This window comes from Sapajus apella, unplaced genomic scaffold (assembly GCF_009761245.1).
Source record: "Sapajus apella isolate SASKATOON/1434 unplaced genomic scaffold, GSC_monkey_1.0 scaffold1, whole genome shotgun sequence".
NCBI lineage: Eukaryota > Metazoa > Chordata > Mammalia > Primates > Cebidae > Sapajus > Sapajus apella.
The window spans coordinates 60,381,880-60,407,613 of NW_022436941.1; the positions used below are offsets into that span (position 1 = coordinate 60,381,880).

The 25,734-nt window shown below is 38.8% G+C and overlaps 1 protein-coding gene across 3 annotated transcripts in view; it reads right to left on the bottom strand.

Moving 5' to 3' along the window:
• CMYA5 (cardiomyopathy associated 5) overlaps positions 1 to 25,734 on the bottom strand; it is a 100,218-nt gene that overhangs the window by 52,676 nt on the left and 21,808 nt on the right. For all 3 annotated transcript variants that reach the window (XR_004268806.1, XM_032277316.1, XM_032277319.1), the window contains exon 2: positions 1,020 to 11,241. Coding sequence is in view for 2 of the 3 variants with exons in the window: in XM_032277316.1 (XP_032133207.1) it covers positions 1,020 to 11,241 (10,222 nt within the window). In the remaining variant the exon portion in view is untranslated. The remainder of the gene's footprint in view (positions 1 to 1,019; positions 11,242 to 25,734) is intronic.

Consider the following 25,734-nt stretch of genomic DNA (forward strand, 5'->3'; position numbering starts at 1 on the left):
GGATGAAATTGTAGATAACAGAAAGGAAATTGTTTTTTGCAGTGTCTTGCTCAAAGGTAATTTTTAAATTTCAAGTTATTTGGCATTTTGGGTCATGTTAAGGGCTATTGCCATAAAATGCCAAGCTCCTGAAGGGCAGTGACCCTGTGTTGTTTATCTTGCTAGCCCCCAATCCTAGAAACATGTGTGGCACACAGCGTATTCACAGTCATCTTCAATATCAGCAGAGGACTGGTCTCAGGGTGCCAGCGGATACCAAAATACCTAGATGCTCAAGTTTCTGATATAAAATGGCATAGGATTTGCATATAACCTGCATACATCCTCTCCTATACTTTAAATCATCTCTAGATTACTTATAATACCTGATACAGTGTAAATGCTATGTAAATAGTTACACTGTATTGTTTTTTATTTGTATTATTTTTATTGCTCTGTTATTTTTATTATTTATCTTTTATTTTTGAGACAGGGTCTCACTCTGTCACCCAGACTGAGTGCAGTGTGTGATCTCAGCTCACGGTAACCCTGACCTCCCAGGCTCAAGTGATTCTCCTACCTCAGCCCCCAAGTAACTGGAACTACAGGTGTGAGCACCACAGCCAGCTAATTTTTGTATTTTTAGTAGAGACAAGGTCTCCCTATGTTGCCCAGGCTGGTCTCAAACTTCTGGGCTCAAGCAATCCTCCCACTTCAGCCTCTCAAAGTGCTGAGATAATAGGTGTAAGCCACCACACCCTGCCCCCTTCTATTGTTTTATTTTTTCCCTGAATATTTTTTGACCTGCACTTGGTGATTCTAAGGATGCAGAACCCAAGGATAAGGAGGATGGGCTGTACACAATGAATGTGCATCAGACCTACCTTAACTAATTCTTGGAGCAATTCTTAGTTGTTTTCAGACTATTCTGCTTAAAGATGAATGATCAAATATGAATCATCTTTAAAACTGATGAAATGTGAAATCAAATTAAATGTATATATATTATTAATTATATGTGCGTTTTAAAATCTATTTACCTTTACAGCACTTATAGCTGTATCAAGCGTTGAAACCTCATGGTCTTTGTGGGTGCCAAACACCTTGTCAGTGGCAGAAATTGGGCTTTTGCAGGTGTAGCAGTATGTGTCAATCTGGGATTTTTTTGGCTCTTTTTGTGCCTTTTCAGTTACAAACTCGGATGATAATTGGTCTTGCTCTTTCCTCTCGCTGCCCAACTCCTTCTGTTCAGCAGATGTACTTTGTTCTGCCTCACTCACAAATTCATTTTCACTGATGTGCTCAAAGGATTCCTTTCCTTGAGATAAGACATCTTCAGGTGTAGATTCTGAAGACAGTTCTTCTGATAAAATGCCTTGAGGAACAACTTCATAATGCAGGGATTCCGCAAATTCATACTCATCCTGAACAGGGCTATTACGGAGCCTCTCTTCACTTGGCTCAGGTGGGACCAGGACTTTAAGTTCTTCTAGCGGTGTTTCTTGAACATGAGTTGCACCAGATGCAAATTCTTCCTCCGGGAAGGACACTTGTACTGGAACATTCAGATTGACCTCTGAATTTGCATTTCCAACTTCATTATCCTGACTGCCTGCTTCATCTGTGCGCTCCAGAACATGATTGGTGTCTTCAAATGGAACTGCATAACTTATCTTCTGGGTAGCCACTCTGACTTCCTCTGTGATGGGAGCTTTCTTCTGCATTGCCATATTACCAAGGATCTCCACATGGCCTACTGATTCTCCTTCCCCATAAACAGCTTTCTGTTCTTCCAGGCTCTTCTCCTCGTGAATAGTTCCAAACTTCCCCCAATTTTCCCCTTCTGCAGCTATTGGTTGGTATGAATCATCCCTACCAACTCGTTTTTCTTCCAGACCTTGGTCTCGGTCCTTTTGAGTTACAGATGTGTCATGGAGAATGTCATCTTTGAGTATATACTTCTCAAAATATATTCCTGTTCCATCATCAGTGTCAGAATTTCTGCTGGGAAATGATGCCTCAGAATTCACACCGTCACACTCAGAAACTGTCTCCTCTTCCTTCTTTTTCTCTCCAACTGCTTCCTCATACAGATCCTTATATAAAAATGCAAGTGCAGGGGGCTCCTCCAGAAGTTCTGGATTAATAGCTTTAATAGTGGTAGGAAATATCTGGGTTCGTGACAAAACTCCTTCCTCTGCTTCAAATAAAGGCATCCCAAGTGACTTTGAGTCGACATCTCTCTTTATGTCCTTTGAAACATTTCCGTCAGCTGATTTTTGGACACCCAAAAACTTTTGGGTCTCTGGATGAGATAATACATCATGGTCCTTTTCCGGTCCATAAAAACTTTCATCTAATTTCACCAAGTCATACTCATGTTCTAGGGTGCTTTCCACTGAACTTACTGGGAAAGAGATCATTTCTTCTGTAACTTCCTTTGAGAGTTTCTCTTCAACATTTAATTTCTGTGGAGCTTTCTGTTTTTCTGGGTCTGGAGAGATGTTATAATCAATTAAAGTATATTTTTCAAAATAATCCTCTTCACTGGGAATTGTGGCCTGAATAAAAGATAAATCACCGGTTTCTGAATCTGTGGATATCTCTTCTTTTGCCTTATGAGTTTCCTTTTGTTTATTTTCTTTCAGTGGTATAACTTTTTCATCAGAATCTTCTAACCTGCTCTTTAATGTTTCATGACAAGCAACTGCTTCACTATTATCAGGGAGTGGTGGTATGGTTTTAAATGAGAGTTTCTCTTCCAAATATTCTAACTTATCTTGCATTTGTTCACATTCTTCCTGATCAATTGAAGAAATAAAGGCAGGAGCATGAATATTCAATATTTCACAGCCTTCAGAAATAATACTAAAGGCAGTCTTCTGATCTTCTGAAAGTCCAGCTGGCTTACTAGTCACTGTAAAGTCTTCATCTTTTGCATATGTATCTTCAGTCTCCTTGGACATTTCTTTAGTAGACACCATTTTATCAGCATTGCTTGCTGATGCATTAGATATAAATTGAGCATAGTTGCTCTTTGCTGAAGAGAGTGGTTCCTTTACACCGGTGTCTTCCACAGCCTCCAACTGGTGCTTTGAAACAAGAACAGATTGTTTAGGCACATCGGATGTGTGATCTTTAGATGTCTGAATAGTATGAACTGTATGCCTTTCTGGAGCCAATTCTGATCGTGACATTTCTTGTTTCTTCACTGCATTAATTTCTGGAGAAGCTCTTGAAGCAAGAGTTTGTGGTTTCACAGATGACAGAAAATATGGCGGTGTTTCTGAGCTCCTAGTTTCATCAAAAGGATGAGCTAAAGTCCTTTCGGATTCTTTAGATGGAAATCCTTGTTTCATACTTTCTTTTGTGATATCTACTGAACCACCTTTCAAGAGCTCTGAGTCTTTGAACTGTTCTTTTTCTTCATTGTGATCTGGCATATCTCGGTTTGACTTTTCTAACACTAGATTTCCTTCCTGAGACAAAGAGTGGCTCTTTATTTCATCATGACAAGAAAGATCCAGTGGCAGGAAAGTCTTGGTTTTCTCCACCAAAACTTTACTTTCTTCTAAAGGATGTGGTTGGGTTCCTACTGCCTTTGTTTCTCTGACTTCTGAGTGAGCCTCCGAGAGCATGGCTTCTGATTTTTCAGTAACTGATGTAGCTTTAACTAATGAAAACGACTGAGTTTCACCCAAAGAATGACCTAAAGAGATATCTGATTTTTCAGTCATAGACTCGGCTACATTCACAGAATAAGGCTGATGTTTCTGCTGCTTCTTTCTTTCTGAAAGCACATATACCTGATTTTCTTTTTCTTCTCCTTTCTCCTTTTCAGAACCAACAACGATTTTGGGTCTTTCACTGTAGTCTTCATTTTGATAGAAGTGCTGTGGCATAGCATTGACTTTTGATTCTTCCTGTTCAGCAGATCTAGATCCACGTGTAATTTGTGTCTTCCCTATTTCATTACTATCTCTAAGCTCTAATGGGACCACAGAATCTTGTTTTTCTGCCATCACCTTCTTTTCTACAAAGGTATCTGACCTGTTTTCCAAATTATCTTTCTTCTCAGTTGGACTAATAGACCTGAGTTTTGTTTCCTCTTCGGAAATTTTCAAGGAAGTAGGTTTTTGCATTTCTTTCTTTAGTCTGTCTTCACTGAGATCAATTAAACTGCCTTTTGATTCTTCTACTGGCAAAATAATTGACTCTGGTTTCTCTGATTCCTTTGTGATATTTTTACTTGCAAAGTTGGAGGAAGCTAGTTTTGGCTGTTGTGGCACCTTATCTACTACATCAAATGAAAGGAGTGATTTTTCTTTTTGATCACTTCTTGGCTGTTCCTTAAAAATAGAAATATTCCAATTAGATGGAGGAGAGATTGCTGGCTTCTGGACTCCTTTACTATGAGTAACATGAAGAGGAACAACAGTTTTGGCTTCTTCCATAACCAATTTCTCACCGATTAGTGAATAAGGTTGAATTCCAAGATGTTTCTCACCATCAGCAGAAGTAACTACTGAGTTTATGCTCATTTCCTCTGAATCGCCTGAGATTTCTTTCTTTCCATAATCTTCACTGGACACCTCAGAAATGGATTTTGGCTGTTGTAAATCTTCTAAATTTGATAAAATTGTGGATTTTTCTTTAACATTTTGACCCTCATCAAATTTTACTAAAGTACCTCTGGATTCATCAACAGTTTTAAATTTTACTTCTGGTAATGAATGATCAGCGGGTTTCTCGGCTACATTAAAATTAGCAGGAATTGTACCTTCAGGCTCTATCACAGTCACTGCTTTTTCTACAGATGGACTTGGCTGTGTTTCTAAGTCTTCTTGTTCAGCAACTTTGTTATCTGGCGTGCTTGATCCAAAAAACAAGCTGGACATCCACGATTTGAAAGATGAAAGTCCTTTCTTTCCCTTTTCCTCAGGAAGGTCTGGCTTAGCTACCTTTGGCTGCGTGGGTGACTTTTGCGTCACCTCAGGTGACTCTAGGGGTTGAGGCTCTTTTGCATCAATTGAGGAGATGGGTTTTCTTTGTGTGGGTATTTTCACTTCAGGTTCTGGTTTCTTTCCCTCATCAGCATCATTGATAACCTTCGACTGAACCATTTTTGATTCTTCCAATGGCTTCTCTCCAGGAGAAGGAGGTGTGCACCTGCGTGATTCTTTTTCATTGCCCAGTGCAGGTTCCACACCTTCTGCCAGGAAATGGGCTGTTTTGACAGAGGAGGGGATTGTTTCTGACTTCACCTGTTCCACTGACGGGCCAGACACTGATTTCTGGAGGAATCTTTCGGGAGGTAGTTTAATTTTTTCCTGGCTATCTTCTTTGGAAGGGCAGGAAAACTCTGTGTTTGCTTTCTCCAATAGCAAACTTTCACTCTCCGTGAAAGAATGACTCTCCTTCTTCTCTGGTACATTTCTCTCTACATTTCCAGCTAGAACTAAAGACTTTGGTTCTTCAGCCAGCTTTACTTCTTCAGAAGAGTAACTTTGACTTGATAAGGACTCTACATTACCACTGGAAGTATCAAGAGCAGATACTGGTTCTTGTGATGACAAATGAGATTCTTCAGCAGAATCTGGCAGGACCTGCTTTCTGACCTCACAAGTAAGGTCCTTACTGGGCACAGCAGCCTGGAGCTGCCCTGGCCTCAGCTCATTGCTGCCAGAGGAATCCAGCTGCACAGATCCTGCTTTTCTCTCTTCGTGTTGATGAGCCATATGTTCTGGCTTTCCCAACATCCAGTTTTCATCCTTTGGAGAAATAAAGAATTCTTCCCTTGTTGTTTCTTTGATATCCACGGGCTTGGCTGTCATAAATGATTTTGATTGTTCCAAAGGCAAATTCTCTTTCATAAATGAAAATTGCTTAATATCCAAATCTTGTTTACCTGCAAAAGAGGTGCTTATGTCAGGTAATTTAATAGTTTGATCTGAGTGAAGTGCTTTTTCTGTCTTCTTTTGTTCCACAAGGAGGTCAGAAGGAGCAATCTTTGAAGATTCTGTTATGCTCTGGAGTACCTGGGATGAATCTGGGTGGCCTGTTTCTTCACTTAGCTTAGCTGCAACATCTTCCATGACTTGTGCCCTCAAATTTCCTGGTGATGGTAATGGGCCTATTTCTTGATTTTCTCCCTTTTTAAAGTCGGCTGAATGGCTCAACTCCTCTGATAATCCTTTTAAAGAAAAACTAAATGGCTGAAATTCTTCTGGGTTGTCTCCTTCAGCTAGAGAGGCAGGTGTTTCTTTTGACTCTAGGCTGACGATCTTGGGGGAGAAAGATTTAATTTCTTCATTCTGAGATTCCTCCCTAAGCAATGATGAAAGCTCAGAAATTACAGGCATCGTAGCAGATGCATAAAATTCTCTGTTTTCTTCTTTTCCTTCTCTGCTCCTAAGCTTAGCTAGGCCTTTTTCTAAAACAGAATCCCCTGTCTCAGTTATGGGAGATTTTGCTTGTTTTGTACCTATGGATCCACTTTGTCTACCTAAACCACTAGCAAATTCTGACCCAGCATTTGGTAATTCCGATGGTTGGTGTGGCTTGTCTTTCTTCTCTGGTTCCAAAGACAGCTGTGCCAAAGCAACGTCTTCTTTTTCTGATGGGAAGTCTCCCTGAGCTGAAGAAGATACCTCCACTGCATGTTTGTTCTTATCATCACTGAGGAGCAGTACTGCTGGGGCCAAACCTGATGCTAAATTTTCTAGTTCAGGAGGTGAACTTGCTATTTCCTCATCTCTGCCTTTTGGAACTATATGTTTGGGTGCAGGTGACACATTTTGTGATGAAGGAAGTTTAGTTTCTTCCTTCTTTATCTCACCCTCTAGGCTAAGTGAAAGCTCATTTTCAGGCCCCAGCACCTCTGAGGTAGACACCAAGCTCTTTTTCTGTGATGAAACCAAACGTTCAGAGTCACGAACTATAGAATATGAAAGACCTTGTTTGTCTTCTACCCTTGCTTCCTCGGATTCATCTGAATGCTGGGAAGATGATGTTTTGATTATTGGCAACCCAGCTTTAACTCCTTTGGCTTCTGCTTCTGACAAAATAGAATGCTCTGCTATAGAGGAGACACTTGGAGGTGAATAAAATTTAATTTCCTTCTCTGCTTCTGACCAAGCCAAATGTTTGGATGACGTTTCAATGGGAGAAGCACCTTTAATTGCCACCTTGTCTTCTTCTGCAAGAACTGAATGCTCATCTGAAGATGTTACCAGTGGTGGCAAACCACTTTCTAATTCACCCTTTCCTACTTTTGTTAAGACTGGACGATCTACAGGAGTGACAAGAGATAAATCTGTTGGGATTTCTTCTTTTCCTAATTTGGTTAAGTTTGAATCAAGCTTAGTTACAGATGCTGTGGTTGTTGAGGAACCAGGTTCAAGTTCTTTGTTAATTTCTTCTGACAAAGCTGAAAATGCTAGAGCAGGTAGACCATGTTCAACTTGCTTGTCTACTCCTGAGGAAGCTGAATCAAGCACTGAAGGTGTACTTGTTATTTTAGAATCATGTTTCATCTCCATTTTCACTGCTGGTAAAACCCCAGGTCCAGATAAAGATGTTTCCTTTAGAGGTGAATATGGTTTTATAACTTCAGGCTCATTCTTGGACAACTTTCCCTGTTCTAGTTCAGAAGTCACATTTAGAACTAATTTGGGCTTGACACCCTTCTTTGGCTCATCTACCACGTCAGGCAAAATTGAATATTTTGTCTCAGACCCTGGAACATTTGGAGGCTGAGGCTCCATTTTTTGATCCTGTGATACATGTGCTGTAGCTTCTTGAGAATTAGGCAAAATTTCTTCCTTTCTGACTTTTGGCAAAGCCATCTGTTCATCTACAGCTTTTAGAGTGAGTGCTGCTGTGGGTTCCTGTTCTTTCTTAATTGCAGGGACTGAATCAGGTGAAACCGAATGTGGAGATGCAGGTTTGGTTTCTTCCTTTACTACAGATGACTGTACAAGTAAAGAAGCAGGTATTGCAGCTACTGATGAACTCGCCTCTCTTTCTCCCTTCTCCACTTCACTGGTTAAATGTGGAGGAATCAAGTCTTCAGACTTAGGCTCTAAAGATGCTTGAGTTTTCTGCTTCTGTGCCAAAATGAGATATTCAGATACAGATGCTGAGGTTGCTGGAATCTCTGGCTTAGTTTCTGCTTTCCCTGATTTATCTGTTGAAGGTGGCAAACTCAAGTCTTCAAGCGGAGACACTGAAGGGAAAGTTTCAGCTTTTTGCTTCTGTGATGAACTGTACAGTTCAGGCACAGGTGTAGCAGCTGTAGATCCAATGTCTTCCTCATCTGCTCCTGGAAAGCAGGAATAACCTGAAACAGACACCGCAGTTAATAGTGAATCAGGCTCAAAATCATTTTTCTCCCTTTCTGGGATTGTAAATGGAGGGATTGAAACTTGTGATGCCGAATCTGGAGAGAACAGTTCAGCTTCTTCAGTGTCTTCATCTGAAAAAATAGTGTGCTCAGATGGCGATGTTAAACACATTGGAGAATCGCATTCAAATTCTCTTTTCTCTGCTTCCTGTGTTGCATATGGTGGAAATGAGAATTCTGACACAAATGCAGAATCGGGAGAAAAAGGTCCAATGTCTTCTTGATCTTCTTCTGATGAATTCACGGGTGAGGATGCGCCTTTTACGTTTAGAGATCTGTGGACAATTTCTTCCTCCTGTGACTTCGGTGTTGCATATGGTGGTATTGAAAATTCAGAAGCAGATGTGGAAGAGGGTGTATACCGCTCCAGCTCAACTGTCTCTTCGTTTAATAGAACCCCACGTTCAGATGGAGTGGCTGAAAGTGGTGGGGCCTGGTGTTCAGAAGTCATCTCAGTTGTGTGCAGTGGGAAAGAGTGTTCAGATGCAGCGACTGAATCTGGGGAAGATAGTTCAATGTCCTCCTTTCCTTCTTCGGACAGAATTGTGCACTCAGAAATACCTTCTGGTTTGAATTGGGATGCCTCATCGATTATTTTCTTTTGTGGTTCCTGTGTTGCATTGAGTGGGGTTGCATATTTGGAAGCCAACTTTGAATCCGGTGTGAAACGTTCACTTCCTAGGTCCTCTCTCTCTGATGGGACTACGTGTTCTGACATGGCAGTAGAAGTCAGTGGTGACTGGCATTCAGAAGTCTTCTCGGTTGCGGATGGTGAGAAAGAGGGCTCAGAAGCAGAGGCCGCAGCTGGAGTAAATGATCCAGTGTCTTCCTTCTCTTCTGATGGAATCATGTGCTCAGAAACATCTTTTGATATTAACGGGGACTTATGGTCAATTATTTTCTTCAGTGACTCTTTTGTTGCCTGTGATGGAGCTGAATATTCAGAAGCAGATGTGGAGTCTGGTGTGTAACGCCCACTTTCTGAGGCCTCATCTCCTGATAGGACCATGTGTTCTGGTGTAACTGTTGAAAACAGCGGAGACTGGCTCTCTGAAGTCTTAGTTGTGAACGGTGAGAGAGGGCTCTCAGACGCAGAGGCTGCAGCTGGGGAATAAGCCTCAAATTCTTCATTCTCTTCTTCTGACAAAACTGCATGTTCAGCTATAGCTTCTACATTGGATGGGGAAACTGCCTCACCTTCTCGCTTCTCTAGTTCCTGGTTCAAATCTTGTAGTACTGAATACTCTGATACAAAAGCAGAATCAGTAGAAACTGATGCAATTTCCTCTCTTTCTTCCTCAGACAAAGCAACATGTTCGGGAGTTGATATCAATAACGGTAGAATAAGCTCCTCTTCTTTGTGCTCCACTTCAGGGGACATACATGGTGGGAAGGGCTTCTCGGAAACTAATGGGCTTTCCGGGTAATCAAGTTCTATGGTCTCTTCTTCTACTAAATTAGAATCTTCAGGTTCAGGGGTAGCAGCTATGGGTAGGGAAGTTTCTATTTCTTCTTCCTGTGGTTCTTCTAACATTAGAGGTTCAGAAAGAGAAATGGATGGCTCGAGCACGTTTTCCTCCTTCTCTCCTTTGACACTGGGCTGTGCAGGGGTCAGTTTTGCAGAGGCTGGTTCTGCCCTTTGTGAAGTCAGGTTTGGGTGTTCTTGGTCTGGGTCCAAATTCTCCTGGGTAGTTGCTGCCAGACCTGGTGAATCTGCCTCCACAGAAATGGAATGGTGAGCAGAATACACATCTTCCTTCTTCACCTCATTAGCAAACGAAGGTGAGACTGAAGAGTCACTGGCTGAAGCTGCAGTTCCTTGTGAAGCAACCTCACATTCTTCCTTTGCTGTTCTCAGGAACGCAGTTGCAGGTGAGGGAGGCTCTACTTCACAGGGTTTTGCTTCATCCTCTGGCTGTTGTGGCACTGGCTGTGAAGGCCTGAGCTGTAGTTCTTGCTCTGCTCTGTCACTACTTGAATAAGAGGGCACTGTGTGTTCCAATGCAGATGTGGCATTTAGGGGAGAATCAGCAAAAATTTTCTTTTGATCTTTATGACTGAACATTGAGGGTAGGGACTCTGATCCTTTGGAGAGTGTGCCTCTCCAGGGTGGAGCAACCTCTTTTACTTTATCCTCTATGCTTTGGGCTACTAATTTTCTTGTTTTGTAAACTGTATTAGCATCACTGTTGTCCAAATCTGGCTCTAGACTAATGGATGCATCTTTCCCTTTCCTATAATGTATTTCTTTAATTACATAACCCTTTGGCAATGTTCCATAAAACTGTAGAGGAATTAATTCTTCTTTAACCGAATTAAACATCTTAATTTTATATTGTACTGTTCCTATGTAGACTGGTCGTAATACTAAAGGCTTGTGTTCTTTGTATATTGCCCCAGTAATTGGAGGTGTATTTGAAGTGGTCTTCTTTTTTCTTGTTTTATCATAAATGCCAGACTTCTCTTTCTCCATGGTTAGTACCTGGCTTGCTGAAGTTAAAGGACTGTCTTTTTTGTTTGTTGGAACATCTTGGGATTCAAAAGAATTCCTTTTTTTGTTGCCTTTCCGGCGTAATGATGGTGAACCATGTTTTGACTTATGAGTCCTTTTCCGAGGCTTTTTCACTTCATCCACGATAAAGGAAACATTTCCAGGAGGAGAATTCACAGTTGACCCTTCCCGACTACATACACCGGAAGTCTGACTTTCTTCCGAGGCCCAAGGAGTAGAAGATCTACTTGAATTGGTTTCCCAGGTTATCCCACTATCTTCCCTTTGGACGGTCACCATGGAAAAGGAGGGGTCAGATATGATACACTCCTGCTTGATCTTTCCCTCTTCATCCTGGTCTGATAACCTACAGCAAATAATAATATTATGTATTATAATAAAATAGTATTAACTAATTAATAGAATAAGTAAGTTTATTTTTATCAGGTAAAGGATCAATGTGAAATTAAAATATGGACATCAAAATTGCCATCCATGTCAAAAAGAGGGATGCATATCAAATAAAGTTTAAAAACCAAAGTCAGGATATCCAATACAATGACACATCCCAGGCTAGAGTGACTCACTGTTCCACAAACTCAAAAAAGCTAAAGTTAAATTCACTATCTTCTCTCATTAGGATTGCCTTCCTGAGGGGCTCAGCAGTCACTCAAGCCCACTCTCGTCACTGGGATCTTCATAATAACTCTTGCATCTGTGCTCTCTCTGTTACCAAGATCACCACCTCACCTAGCTTTTCACCATTTCCCTCATAGTCACCGCCATCAGCTTCCTAACTGGTCAGCTGGCATCACAAGTACATCACTTTCCCCCACTCTCAACCCATCCTGCCCATCCCCCCCAGACAGGCTTTACTCAACAGTTACACATGCCACCCCCTGCTTTAAAATGTCAGCAAATTCTTCATACCTACAGAAAAAAAAAGATGTTCAAAATCCTTGGTTCTCTGATCCCTATCTGATATTCTTTCCAAGCATCCACCTGTACCCTACCCTTACAGGTAAATTCCTGTTTTAACAATAATTTGCTGATCTGCGAATAGCTCTTGGGAACTCTGAGTCATGATAAAGGGAAAACACGTCATTGAATAGAGAGAGGCCACAAAAAATGTCAGCCTACTGTGCTTCACTTTCCTCATCTACAAAACAGAGGTAATAATAGAACCTATCTCGTGAGCTTGTTGTGAAGATTAAATTAGTGATCCACGTGAAATGTTTAGGGGATGTTCCTGGCATGTAGTTAGTGTTCAATAAGCGTTACCTGTAGTCAGGCCTTCCTGATTACAGATGATGAAAGGGGACTGGGCATGGTCGTTTCCAGCTGCTGCAGGATATAGGAGTGTAGAAAGGCTGTGTCCGTGGACTGCTCTCACAGCCCTTCTGAGACCACTAGCTATGGCCGCCCCTTCATTTGCTATTGGGCCCCCATCTCAGACTTGGCAGTGCTCTTCTTTGAAATTGTCTTCTGCCTCTTTCTCACCTTTACTTATGCTGTTCCTCCATTTAGAATGCATAGCCCTCACCATCCTCCACTTCTGCAACTGTAAATTCGACCTACTCCTTCGGGCTGGATTTAAATTCCTCTGCTGTTACCATTCCTGACTAATGCGGCAGCCACGTTTCCCATCACTTCACAAACATATTTCCTCCTAGGAACACGGGAGATGAATCCCATCCATTGACTGTCTTACATCTGTCTACGACAATAAAATCAAAAAACCCTCTGCTAAAACCACTAAACGTAAGTGTTAAATTAAGGCAACTAAAAAAAATCTACAGTTCGATTTCTATCCCTTAGTAAATTGTTTTTATCATTAGTCACTGCATATATCAAAGGTTCTTAACTCTGAAACATTATAAAATCACCTGTGGAAAGGTTTTAAAAAATACTTATACTGCTCCATACCTTTCTCCACGGAGATTCTGATTTAATTGTACAAGGGTCTGGTCTGCACACTGCTACGTTTTTAGATTTTAAAAGCTGCCAGGCAACTACAATAAGTATTCAGAATTGAAAATCACTGGCCTGGCTAGGCACAGTGGCTCACACTTATAATCCCAGCACTTTGGGAGGCTGAGACAGGTGGATCACCTGAGGTCAGGAGTTCAAGACCAGCCTGACCAACGTGGTAAAACCCCATCTCTACTAAAAATTACAAAAATTAGCCAGGTGTGGTGGCAGGTGCCTGTAATCCCAGCTACTTGGAAGGCTGAGACAGGAGAATCGCTTGAACCCGGAGGGCAGAGATTGCAGTGAGCCGAGATCACGCCATTGCACTCCAGCCTGGGTGACAAGAGTGAAACTCTGCCTCAAAAAAGAAAAAGAAAAGAGGAAAAAAAAAAATCACTGGCCTAAACAATCCTAGCTCTGGTACTTAAATAGCACATATCTTTCTCACTGTAAACCCTTCCTGGTTAGGTTGGGTGGGGACCAGGAACGTTAAGTCCTTGCAGGTGCACTCACTTCCCTTATTAAGCTTCAGAGTTTTCCCAGCAGTATACTGCAAAGGAGTTATGGCTGTCCTGAGATCCTGATCTCCTCAGGTCTCAGCATAGCCATGGGAAGCCTAGGGCAGCCAGACCCCTTGGGCCACTAGCCTGCAATAGCAAGCAGCCTGATCCCTTCACCCCAGTGTGCTATGAATTCTAACATTTTCTATACATGCCATGAGTGAAGGGTCGGGAAGTAGTCTCTCTATTTCCCCACAACTCTGCTCTCACTCATTTGCTTTGGTATTAAACTGCTGAACTTAATTAGGAATTAATACTCTGTCTTGGTCCTGAATTGAATCTTATTTTGTTTTTTCAGGCTCTTTTACATACTTAATTAAAACTACTACCCCAAATTTTCAACTCATACTACATCTTCTTTCTTCCCTGTCACTTAAAAATAGGATGAAATTTAAAATTAAGGTTATGACATGCATCTGGGAAGTCAGCATTTTGAATGCCCATGATTGTAGAAGCATTATGAAATTCAATTATGAATTCAATTTAGAGTTAACTATTGACTGTAAATTCAATGTGCCCAACCAGAGAAGTTTTCATTACCAGCTAGAATGAGTTCACCAGTGTTGGGGAGAGAACACACATGTGGTCACAAGCCAGGCGAGGCCTACTCAGGTGGATTCACTCACCCAATTGTTGCTTATTCATTTTCATTCATTAATCTATTTCTTCACTTAATAAACTTTTATTGATTTCAGGCACTAGGAGTACAAATATAAAACCACAGAACCTTCTTCTAAGAAACTCAAAATCTAATCAGAAGAGACAACTAAACATTCTTTTTAAATTTTCATTTTAAAAAACGTATTATTTTATTTTATTTTATTTTATTTTATTTTATGAGACAGAGTCTCGCTCTGTCACCCAGGTAGGAGTGCAGGGGCACAATCTCGGCTCACTGTGACCTCCACGTCCCAGGTTCAAGTGATTCCCATGCCTCAGCCTCCAAAGTAGCTGGGATTACAGGTGTGTGCCATAATGCCCGGCTAATTTTTTGTATTTTTAGTAGAGATGGGGTTTCACCATGTTGGCCAGACTGGTCTCAAACTCCTGGCCTCAAGTGATCCGCCCACCTCAGCCTTCCAAAGTGTTAGGATTACAGGCACGGGCTACCATGCCCTGCCTCCATTTTTACTTTAGATTCAGGAGGCACATGTGCAGGTTTGTTACATGGGTATATGGTATGATGCTGAGTTTGGAGCTTCTATGAATCCCATCACCCAAATAGTGAACACAGTACCCAATGTGTTTTTTAGCTCTTACCCCTTTCTCCTCCCCACTTTTGGAGTCTCCAGTGTCTACTGTGCCCATGTTTATGTCCATGTGTACCCAAGATTTGGCCTCCCACTTATAAGCAAGAACATGCAATATTTGGTTTTCTGTTTCTGCATTCCTTTGCTTAGGATTATGGCCTCCAACTGCATTCATGTTGCTGCAAAGGCCATGATTTAGTTCTTATTTATGTCTGCCTAATATTCTATGCTGTATATGTACCATATTTTCTTTATCCAGTCCATCGTTGATGGGCACGGAGGTTGATTCCATGTCTTTTCTATTGTGAATAGTGCTGCAATGAACATGAGTGCACACACATGTCTTTTTGGTAGAATGATTTCTTTTCCTTTGGGTTTATGCCCAGCAATTCCATTGCAGGGTTGAATGTTAAGAACATTTTAATACAATGTGATAAGTACTTTTACAGAAGATAGGCAAGATATAATTAGAACATAAAGGGAAGACTTCAGAGGAAAAGTACTCGAGTTGGTTTGCAGAAGAAATAGGAGTTTGCTAAGTAAATGAAGATAGGAGATTGTATAAGGATGGGGAGGTCATTATGAGAAAAGGTCATAGGATATGCAAAATGTAACATAAATAAACAGTCGGGCTCATTGAGAGACCCAAAGCTGAATTACAGATCAACAGACACTAGAGAATGACTATACAGTATTAGCATGTGTAAAGCCATGGCAGTATTACACTCAGTCTAAAGCAACAATGTATTAACAGAAGAGAAATGGTCACTATACAATTCAACATTCCCATCTATGTACATATCAGCTTTTCATAGCTAAAAGATACTGGCTGTAAAAATCATCTGATCCATTCCCCTCCGACTACATTCTCACAAAGCAACCTTCTGATTATCAGTTAGCATCCTACATAGATGTATCTATAGGAGTGTAGTGAGACAAATAATGACTTTGAGAAGCTCACTTCCTACCCCCTTTCAGTGCTAGGCAAGAAAGTTCAACTGATCTGAGTTAGATCAAGTAAACAGGCTGATTCCAGAAATGAGTGTCAAAGGCTCCCCTTTCATTTGAAGGATAACCCTCATCTGATGAAGGAAGTTTACTTCTATTCCTATTTGCTAAGGCAGTTTTTTAAATGATGAATGAATGTTAAGTTTTATTAAACAAATACATTGTTTTTAAATGGAGTTTTGCTCTTGTTGCCCAGGCTGGAGTGCAATGGTGTGATCTCGGCTCACTGCAACATCTGCCTCCTGGGTTCAAGCAGTTCTCCTGCCTCAGCCTCCCAAGTAGCTGGGATTAAAGGTATAGACCACCATACCCGGCTAATTTTGTATTTTTTTTAGTAAAGATGGGGTTTCATCATGTTGATCAGGCTGGTCTTGAACTCCTGATCTCAGGTGATCCACCCACCTCAGCCTCCCAAAGTGCTGGGATTACAGGTGTGGGGACCACACCCAGCTGATTAAACAATTTTTTATGAAACTATGGAAATGATCATATTTTCTTTTCTATTCTGTTAATGCGATGAATTACAGTGATTGATATCCAAATAATAAGCCTATCTTAAACTCCTAAACTGAACTCAACATGGCTATGATATATTATACTTTTTATACAATGCAAGATTTTTTTGTCAATGCTATGTTTAGAAATTTTGCTCCCATGTTAATGAGTGATATTTCCCTGTAATCTCCTTCTTTTTTTTTTTTAAATTGCTTTGTTTTTGAGACAGGGTCTCACTCCGTTGTCCAGGCTGGAGTGCAGTGGCATGATCATAGCTCACTGATACCTCAAACTCCTGGGCTCAAGCAATCCTCTCTCTTCAGCCTCCCAAGTAGCGGCAACTATAGGTATGCCCCACCATGCTGGGCTCATATTTTAATTTTTTGTAGAGAGAGGAGTCTCAACATGTTACCCACGCTATTCTTGAACTCTTGACATTAACCTATCCTTCTGCCTTGGCCTCCCAAAGTTTTGGGATTACAGGTAAAAGCCACCATGCCCAGCCTGTGTAATCTCCTTTTCTACAGCGTACTTATCAGGTTTTTGTAGCAAGATTATGATGCCTCATAGAACAAACTGGGAATTCTTCCCTCCTTTATTCTCCTCTAGAAAAGTGTACAAAATATTACATTATTTCTCCGTTAAGTGTTTGGTAGAATTTGTTAGTGAAGTCATCTGGACCTGGAGTCCTCTTTGTGATAAGGTTTTTAGTTAGCAATTTAATAGTTGTATGACTTCACAATTTCTTTTTGTTTTGTGATACTTTTTATTTTGTACTTTTCTAAGAATTTATTTCATCTAAATTTTTAGAAATCATTGGATTAAAGTTGTTCATAATATCCATTTAGGATATTTTAAATGTATGTAAGTCCTAAAATTATACTCCTTTTTTTTTTATTCTTGATATTGGTTATTTGTGTCATCTCAATTTTTAATTTAATTTAATTTTATATTTATACTACCTTTTTGAAATAGATTTTTGTTCTCTTTTTTGAGAGTCTCACTCTGTCACCCAGGCTAGAGTGCAGTGGCACAATCTCGGCTCACTGCAACCTTTGTCTTTTGGGTCAAGCAATTCTTCCACCTCAGCCTCCCAAGTAGATGGGATTGTAATACAGGCACATACCACCATGCCATCTAATTTTTTGTATTTTTAGTAGAGATGAGGTTTCACCATGTTGGCCAGGCTGGTCTCAAACTCCTGACCTCAGGCGATCTGCCCACTTCAGCCTCCCAAAGTGCTGGGATTACAGGGATGGGCCACTGCACATGGCCGAGATAGATTCTTATGTCATTAATTTTCAAATTTTGCCTTTTTCTAACAAGTGAAGTCAAGGCTATGCACTTCTCTTTAAGCACAAATTTAGATGTATAACCTAAAGGTTGATACATAGCATTTTAAAAATTATTAATCTCAAAATGTTTTCAAATGTCCTTTGTGATTTCTTATCTGGCTCATAGATTATTTGAAAATGTATTTCACGATTTCAAAATATATGAGGATTTCTTAGTTATCTTTTGTTTACTTTCTAGTTTAATTGCATTGTGATCAGATAATTTATTTTGTATGAAGTTACACTTCAAAATTTGTTGAAATTTTCTTTATAGCTATATGGCCATTTTAAGAAAAATGTTTATGGGTTCATGAAAAGAACATATGTTCTGCAGTTTTTCAACAGTGTTTTATTTATGTCAACTAAACTAAGTCAAGCTTATTTATTGTGTTATTCATATCTTTTTTAGCCTTAGTAATATTTTTTGTCTGCCTGTTCTAACATTGAAAAATGTGTTAACATTTTCTACCACAGTTGTGGATTTGTCTCTTCTTATGGTTTTATAAATATTTGACTTATACATTTTGAATCTGTGTTAATAGGTAATACTAGATTTAGAATAGTTATATCTTTCTGGAAATTTTAATTTTTAATAATAATGAAATGTCCCTTTTATCTGTGAATCAAGATTTTTTTCTAGAGTCTAGTTTGATACTAAGATAGCTTTGCTTTATATTAATAACCAGCTATCTTTTGGTTAATATTTGCATGATATCTCTTTTTACATTTTTACTTTGAACCTTCCTATATCTTTCTATTTTAGATGGGTCTCTTATAAGTAGCATATAGTTTTTAAAAATCCATTCTGACCATTTAAATAGAGCTCTCTGACTTTTATATGGAGCCTTTTGGGAGTTAAATTTGCCATCTTATCATTTATTTTCTATTTGTACTACCTATTCTATACTCCTTTTTCTCTCCCCTCTTGCCTTATTTTGTTTTCTTATTTTTTAAAAATAGAGATGGAGGTCTCAATATCTTGCCCAGGCTGGTGTAAAACTCCTGGACTCAAGCAATCCTCTCACCTTAGCTTCCCAAAGTGAGCCACCACACTCATCTTTGCCTTATTTTTGATTGAATCTTTTTATTATTCCATTTTCCTTTCTATTTGCTTGTTAGCTACATTCAATTTTACTATTCTTTTAGTGACTATTCTGAAAATTACAACATACATCTTTGACTCATTAATATCTAGTATAAATTGACATTTTTACCTCTTCCCAGACAACACAAGATCATGAATCCTTTAATTTCAACTTACATGTCCTTATATATTTTCAATCTAAATGTTAAGCTACATGAGATATAATTATTTTTATTATTTTAAAGTGTCAATATTTATTTATATTTACTTAGATACTGGACCTTTTTATTTCCCTTCATTTCTTCCTGCATCTCTAAGATTCCATCTGGAATCATTTTCCTCCTCCCTTTAGTGTGAATCTTCCTCTGGTGTGAATCCAGGTGACAAGTTCTTCCTACTTTTTTTAATTAAAAGTCTTTTTACACTTTCATTCTTGGAGAATATTTTTTCTGAATATAAAATTCTAGATTGGCAGTTACTTTTATCTTAGCACTTAAAAAATATCATTCAATTGTCTTCTGTCTTCCATTGTTTGTATTGATAAGTTGGCTGTCGGTCTAACTGTTGCTTTTTGAAGATGATTTGGACTTTTCTCCCCTACTATCCCACTACAGTGGTTTTGGGGATTTGGTTGTTGTCTTCAGTTTTCAGAAGTTACTAACATATTCTTAGACATCTTATCCTGCTTGGTGTTTGCATGGTTTCTAGAATCTGTAGATTAATGTCTTTCATCATATTCAAGAACTCCTCAGCCATACCCTGTTCAAGTATTGCTTCTGCCTCATTGCCTCCCTTTTCATCTGAGATCCCAGTTTTTCATAAATTGAAACTTTTCACTGTATTCTGTGTGTGTTTCATTTGGATGTTTCCTCCAATTTATCAACCAGCATATTAATTCTGTATTCAAATGTGTCTAAACTGCTTCTTAAACACAATCAAAGGTGTTATTTTTTATTATTGTATTTTTCAGTTTTTGAATTTCCATTCTTTTCATTGTTTTCAGTTTTCTGACAAAATTCAGTTTTGTCTTTTATTTCCATGTCCCCCATCCCTATAAATAAATTAAGCATTACATAAGCATCATTCTTCTACAGAAGCCCTTCCTTTCCCTTCCCATAGTAGTCCAGCTATGCCCTGAGCAAGCATTACTCTTCGTGAGAGAGAGCTTATAGGATTCTGTGTGCTCTACTACTTCTCCATTTCTGAATTTTCTCTGATAAACTTGAATTTACATTTTCATTTCGTGTTCATGTCCCTTTGCATGGTAGGAAGGAAATGTGATAATTTATGGATAGTGCTTTAATACATTTGCTGGTGATCTTCTTATCTCCAACTGTTAAATTAACATATTTTTCTAAATTTATTTTTTGTGAGTTGTATTAGTATAAACCAGTTCTCAAAAAATGAATTTCATTAAATGTGGTGAAAAATATAACATTTGATATTTCAAAATGAAGGATCAGGTTCTGGACTATGATGACCACACCAAAAATTCCTGTGTTTCCTGGTTAGGCTGTGGTCAACCTTCCTAGGTACAGCCATTTCATCTTAGCTCAGAAACCAGTAACTTATTGAAAATTAAGTTATTAGAATCATGAGTGGAAAGAGGCTTGTGGTTTTATAATATATCTCATTTTATAAGTGAAAAAATATGAGGGAGTTAACACATATATACAAATTAAACTTTTAAAGAGGGAGATGGTTAGCTATCATAGTGGAGCTACCAAAGTAATAATTTCCCACATTTTTTCATCAATATCTTTGTTTTGAATTGATTCTCGTTCTTTCCTTTAGAAAAACCTACACTTCTGAAGAAGTGAAATGGGTTCCCTATTTTTATCTGAAGGTTAAGTTTGTAACTATAGACGTGTCACTTAACAACAGGGATACATTCTGAGAAATACATCATTAGGCAGTTTCATCATTGTGTGAACATCATAGACTGTACTTATACAAACCTGGATGGTAGAGCCTACTACACAGAGACTACAGGATAGCCTATTGCTCCTAGGTTACAAATCTATACAGCATGTTACTGTATTAATACTGTAAGCAATTGTAATGTAATGGTGAGTGTACATGTAAACATAGAAAAAAATAAGTAAAATATGTCATTAAAATCTTATGGGACCACTGTTGTATAGTCAATCTGTCATTAACCAAAATGTCATCATGGAACATGATTATATGATTATACTTTGTGTCTACGAGCTCAAGATTTGTAGTTCCTTTCTCTGATTAGCAGTTAAAGTAACATTGAAGTTCTATATGGGGATATAATTATGAAAAATACCTGAGATTTGCATGATGCTTTATTCTACTCTCAAGCAATGACGGTGCACTAACAGGAAGTGTATCAAACAAAAGAATGTAATGGGTAGGATATTTTTCTTATGAACTCTTTTAAAATGCATTAAATATCAATTGTTATTACAATGGGGAAGTCACATATGATCCTGCTTATATTACAAACTTTAAAAGACATATTTTAAGCCATAAAACACCAAGCAAGCTTGTGATCTTTTAATACAAACTGTTAGTGTTTTATATGAATCTTTTAAAAAAAGGAATTCTTAAAAACAATCAACTCTACAATTAATATTTAACCAAGAATTAATTAAATATTAATGTCTTTAGCTGAAAAAATATATGCGTTGCTGAATAAAAATTTGGGAAAATATAATATAAAATAGCTGAGGTTAAAAGACATTTTCATGCCATTAGGGAGTTAAAAAAAATTTCATGAAACCATGAATGAATAAATTATTATACAGCATTATTATAATAGAAGGTGTTCATTTTGTAGATATACTAAAGACCATTCAACCTCATTGTGGATGGAAAGAATAACTATCTTGTTTTCACAATGAACAGGTATTTTAGAAGCCTGGAAGTTAGAGCCCTCTGCTATTTAAAACCTGGTTATCTTCCCACTCATGAACTCTATAATCCAGCCAAACACAGGCCTTACCCTTCATGCCTTTGCTTATATCTTTCTGTTCACTTAGAATGAATCATCTTTATCTCTTATTTTTTTTTTTGAGACCAGCTCATATATCAACTTCTCCATGTATCTGTCACTGATGCTGCAAGCCGAAAGTAATTTTTTACCTCTGAACTTATGGAATCTTAATGTAATTCTCCTATGGAATCTACCATCCTACATTCAAAGTAATTTTTATGTATATCTTAGCTCCTCTGTAAGACTACAAACTTCTTGTAAGCAGGAATCAATGTCCTTAGTGTTTCTTTTAGTGGCTCTCCTTATAAAGTCTTTCTAAAAACATTCACCTTTGTTTTCAGAGGAACAACAGCTCTTTTACTTTTATACTCCTATTTTATCAGCTTAAGCAATATTTAATTCAATCATGTTATAGCAATAACAGGTACGACTAGTATAAAAAGGTCCTGGAACAATCACAACTGATCCTTAGTAAAAATACAATTCAAAAGAGTGAGTATGATTATTAGAGAGTAGCCTTCTAGCAGAAGTGGTTCGCTTGCCTGGGGCATCAATCTGTTTTAAGTCAAGATTTATTCATTCAACAAGTATGTATTAAGTTCAAATTATCTACTAGATAGGCACTATGTTATGTGTGCTCTTTTACAGCAAGATTACCATCTGGTGCAATTTTTAAAAGGTCTTAAAAGTTCACTTCAAATTAATCAATTTGGTCTGTGCTATAGATTTGTGATATAAATTAATTTTGCCTTATTTTAATGTTCTTAAATCTAAGATGTGTCCGGATGTTGCTATTGAAAGTAGCTCTACAGTCAAACAAGCTGAGTGCCTGCCTAAGCCTCACCTGTACAATAGCAGCACTAGACACAATCAACATTCTCCTAGCTTAGTTTGAGTTGTTTGTGAACATTTTTCTGTGTCATCTACACAAGAGCGTAGGAGTAAACAAGTGATGTAAAGATTCATATCTTTTTAGCTCTTTAAAATTTCTTACAATGCGCGATAGTAATTTACTTAGTTGAGACACTAACTCCTCATTCTAGATGTTTGTTCTCAAGTTGAAGGACATCTATTAGTACAACACTGCTGGCCTAGCTTCTCTTTATCACTCTTCCCCATTCTGCCGTGGCAAAAGCCACAATTACTTTTGCACCAACCTAAAATATTCCTTGTACTATGAAGTATATGGAGAGAGGCTGTGATTCTTCAGAGGCTGTGACTGGGCATATAAATCTGTCTAGTTCTGAGATTCAGTAGTAGAAATCACATTGTTTTTCTATACCTAAGCCACATTCTCTGAGATCAGCTATATCAATGATGAAGTTGATATTTTGATCTCTAGCTACGATTCCTTTATCTCTCAACTGTCTCAGAACTTAGACAAGGAAAAGAGAGTAATTCTAGTAATGAAATCCTAATACAAATAAATGGCCACACATGCCATCTATTAGTTGGTAGGAACTAAAAGCTATCACTTAATAGTAAGAATGGATATAATAGATAACCTACATGCTCCACCACAAACTGACCTATGGACCAATCAGACCAAGAGAAATCCACCAGTTAGAACTCAGCAATGCCATGAGCCCATATAGATCTCCCTCAGAAGCACACAACACGTGCACATCTTTATTTGCATAAGATTTAAGAACTCCAGAACTATAGTGGTTGACACAATGCTCTGTAAGCAACACAGAACAATTTTAAAGTGAGTTATAAGTCATATTATATCTACTGCAAAAATTTCTATGGGTTGAAAAGAATAGGGTTGACAATTTGAACCTGATTATGCAAAAAAGATAAAAGTTGGTATTCTTAAAGGAAATGCCTCAAGTTACTTTAGCTTCAGGCCCTGCCAGCTCTACAGCTGCTTCTGTTAGCATCTGCTAACAGGGGTAAGGAAACCTGGATTCTAATCCCTGCTCTGACATTCACCAGGTGTCTAGTTTCCAGCAACAATGACAATAAGCTATAGCTGCATATCACTTAATGACTCTCCAAATACCTGCACATATATTATTGCCTTTGGCTCTTAGATTCATTACTTGATTTAGTCAACGAATATTTAACACCTACTATGGACCACACTGTTCTAGGCAATGAGCATACAGCAGCAAAAAAAAAAAAAAAAAAAATCCATATACACATACACAATTCATTTTAATTACAAAAGTAAATGAAAACATTCTTGTTATTTAAAAAATCTACATAAATCGTCTCCCTTCATTACCACCACCCCTATTTCTGTCCCATTACCAGAGATAACCCAGTTAATTAGTAACATTTCACAAATTGTTTTAAATGAGCCTTGCAAAATAAATAATCAGAATTCTGTGTTTAAGTTATGAAGTACCCATAATATGCAAAGCAATGGGAATATAAAGAAGAATAACATCGTTCCTACCTTCCAGGAAATTAGAGACTAGCATAGATATATACCTGAAAACAGATTGTTGCCATATAGTGTGACACATGCTTCAACAGAAAGAATGTGCAAAAGACATCAGATGTGAGGCTGGGCATGGCTGCTCACGCCTGTAACCCCAGCACTTTGGGAGTCCAAGGCAGGAGGATTGCTTGCACCTAAAAGTTCAAGACCAGCCTGGGCAACATAGTGAGATCCCATCTCTACAAAAAATTGTAAAAACCAGCAAGGCACATGCCTGCAGTCCCAGGTACTCAGGAGGCTGAAGCAAAAGGATGGCTTGAACCCAGGTGTTCAAGGCTGCAGTGAGCCATGGTCACAGCACTGCATTCCAGCCTGGGAGACAGAGAGACACCCCAACTCAAAAAAAAAAAAAAGACATCAGATGTGGTACGGAGAAAGACATTTTTAAACTTTGAGATAGAATGGTGCATGCTGTTTGAATACATGTGTGAGAGGAGGGGTCTGTAATATAATCACAGGGTATGACAGACTGACAGAAGATTTTGCAAGATAAGAATGAGTTTTCCAGGGAAACCAGGATGCAGGTGGTTAGAAGCAATTCGGATAAAAAGAACAATGTGCAAAAGAAGAGGGGTGTGAAACCATATGTGTCTGGCTATTTTTTGGGGCACCTTTGCAAGTCTGTAATCATCTTGAAAGTTGTAAAACCCAGTAATATATATGTTAATAATACACAGATGCTTCCAAATACTACTGCAACCTCCAAGCAGATTGGAAAATGGCCATCATTCTGTCTTTCCTAGGGCTCTGGACAGTCCTGATAATTAGCTAATGGTGGGATACACACATACTTGTTATTAACAGCCAAGATAACTTGAATCATTGAGTCACTAAGACGTGTGCCTGACCTTACAACCAGGACAAGATGAAGATGTGATCTATGTGAAGGGAAGAGATTCAAAGTAGTGAGTATCTTCCTTCCTACCCCCACTCCTCCCCAACCAAAATACTACATGTGGGTCACATGCATAAACTCCATTTATTCCAAGTAGGAAGTATCCATGTAGTAGTAGTAGTAGGTAAAATTCCATTCAGAACTCTGGAATTGCAGAAATCATTTCTCTCTCTGGAGTTACAAAAGAGTCATTTGGGCTTTAGCATGGATAATCAATTTATAAATACTTAGGGAGTATCTATCTATTCAGGTCATGGCCATGAGCTGGGGCTACTATTCAATTACATAAACTGCAAGCAGACATCTGAATCTACCAGAGAAAAGTATAAAACTCAATCACTGGACCAGGCTTGGTGGCTCACACCTGTGATCCTATCACTTTGGGAGACTGAGGCAGGCAGGTCATGAGGTCAGGAGTTTGAGACCAGCCTGATCAACATGGTGAAACTCTGTCTCTACTAAAAATACAAAAATTAACTGGGTGTGGTGGTGCACCCCTGCAGTCCCAGCTACTCAGGAGGCTGAGGCAGGAGAATCACTTGAACCCGGGAGGTAGAGGTTGCATGAGCCAAGATCGCACCACTGCCCTCCAGCCTGGCAACAGACCGAGACTCCATCTCAAAAAAAAAAAAAAAAAAAAAAAAAAACTCAACCACTAAATTCTCCACTATCATAAAAAACTAAGGACAAAGAGATGCCACGTCAGAGAACCAAAATAAATAGGCTATAATGTGACAGCACTGTTATATAGCTTAGTGACTGCTTCAGAACAAATCATAGGAAACTCAATTATTTGTGGTCTTGGGAGGTAGGCGTTCCTCCACAGTGACACTATTGACATTTGGAGCTAAG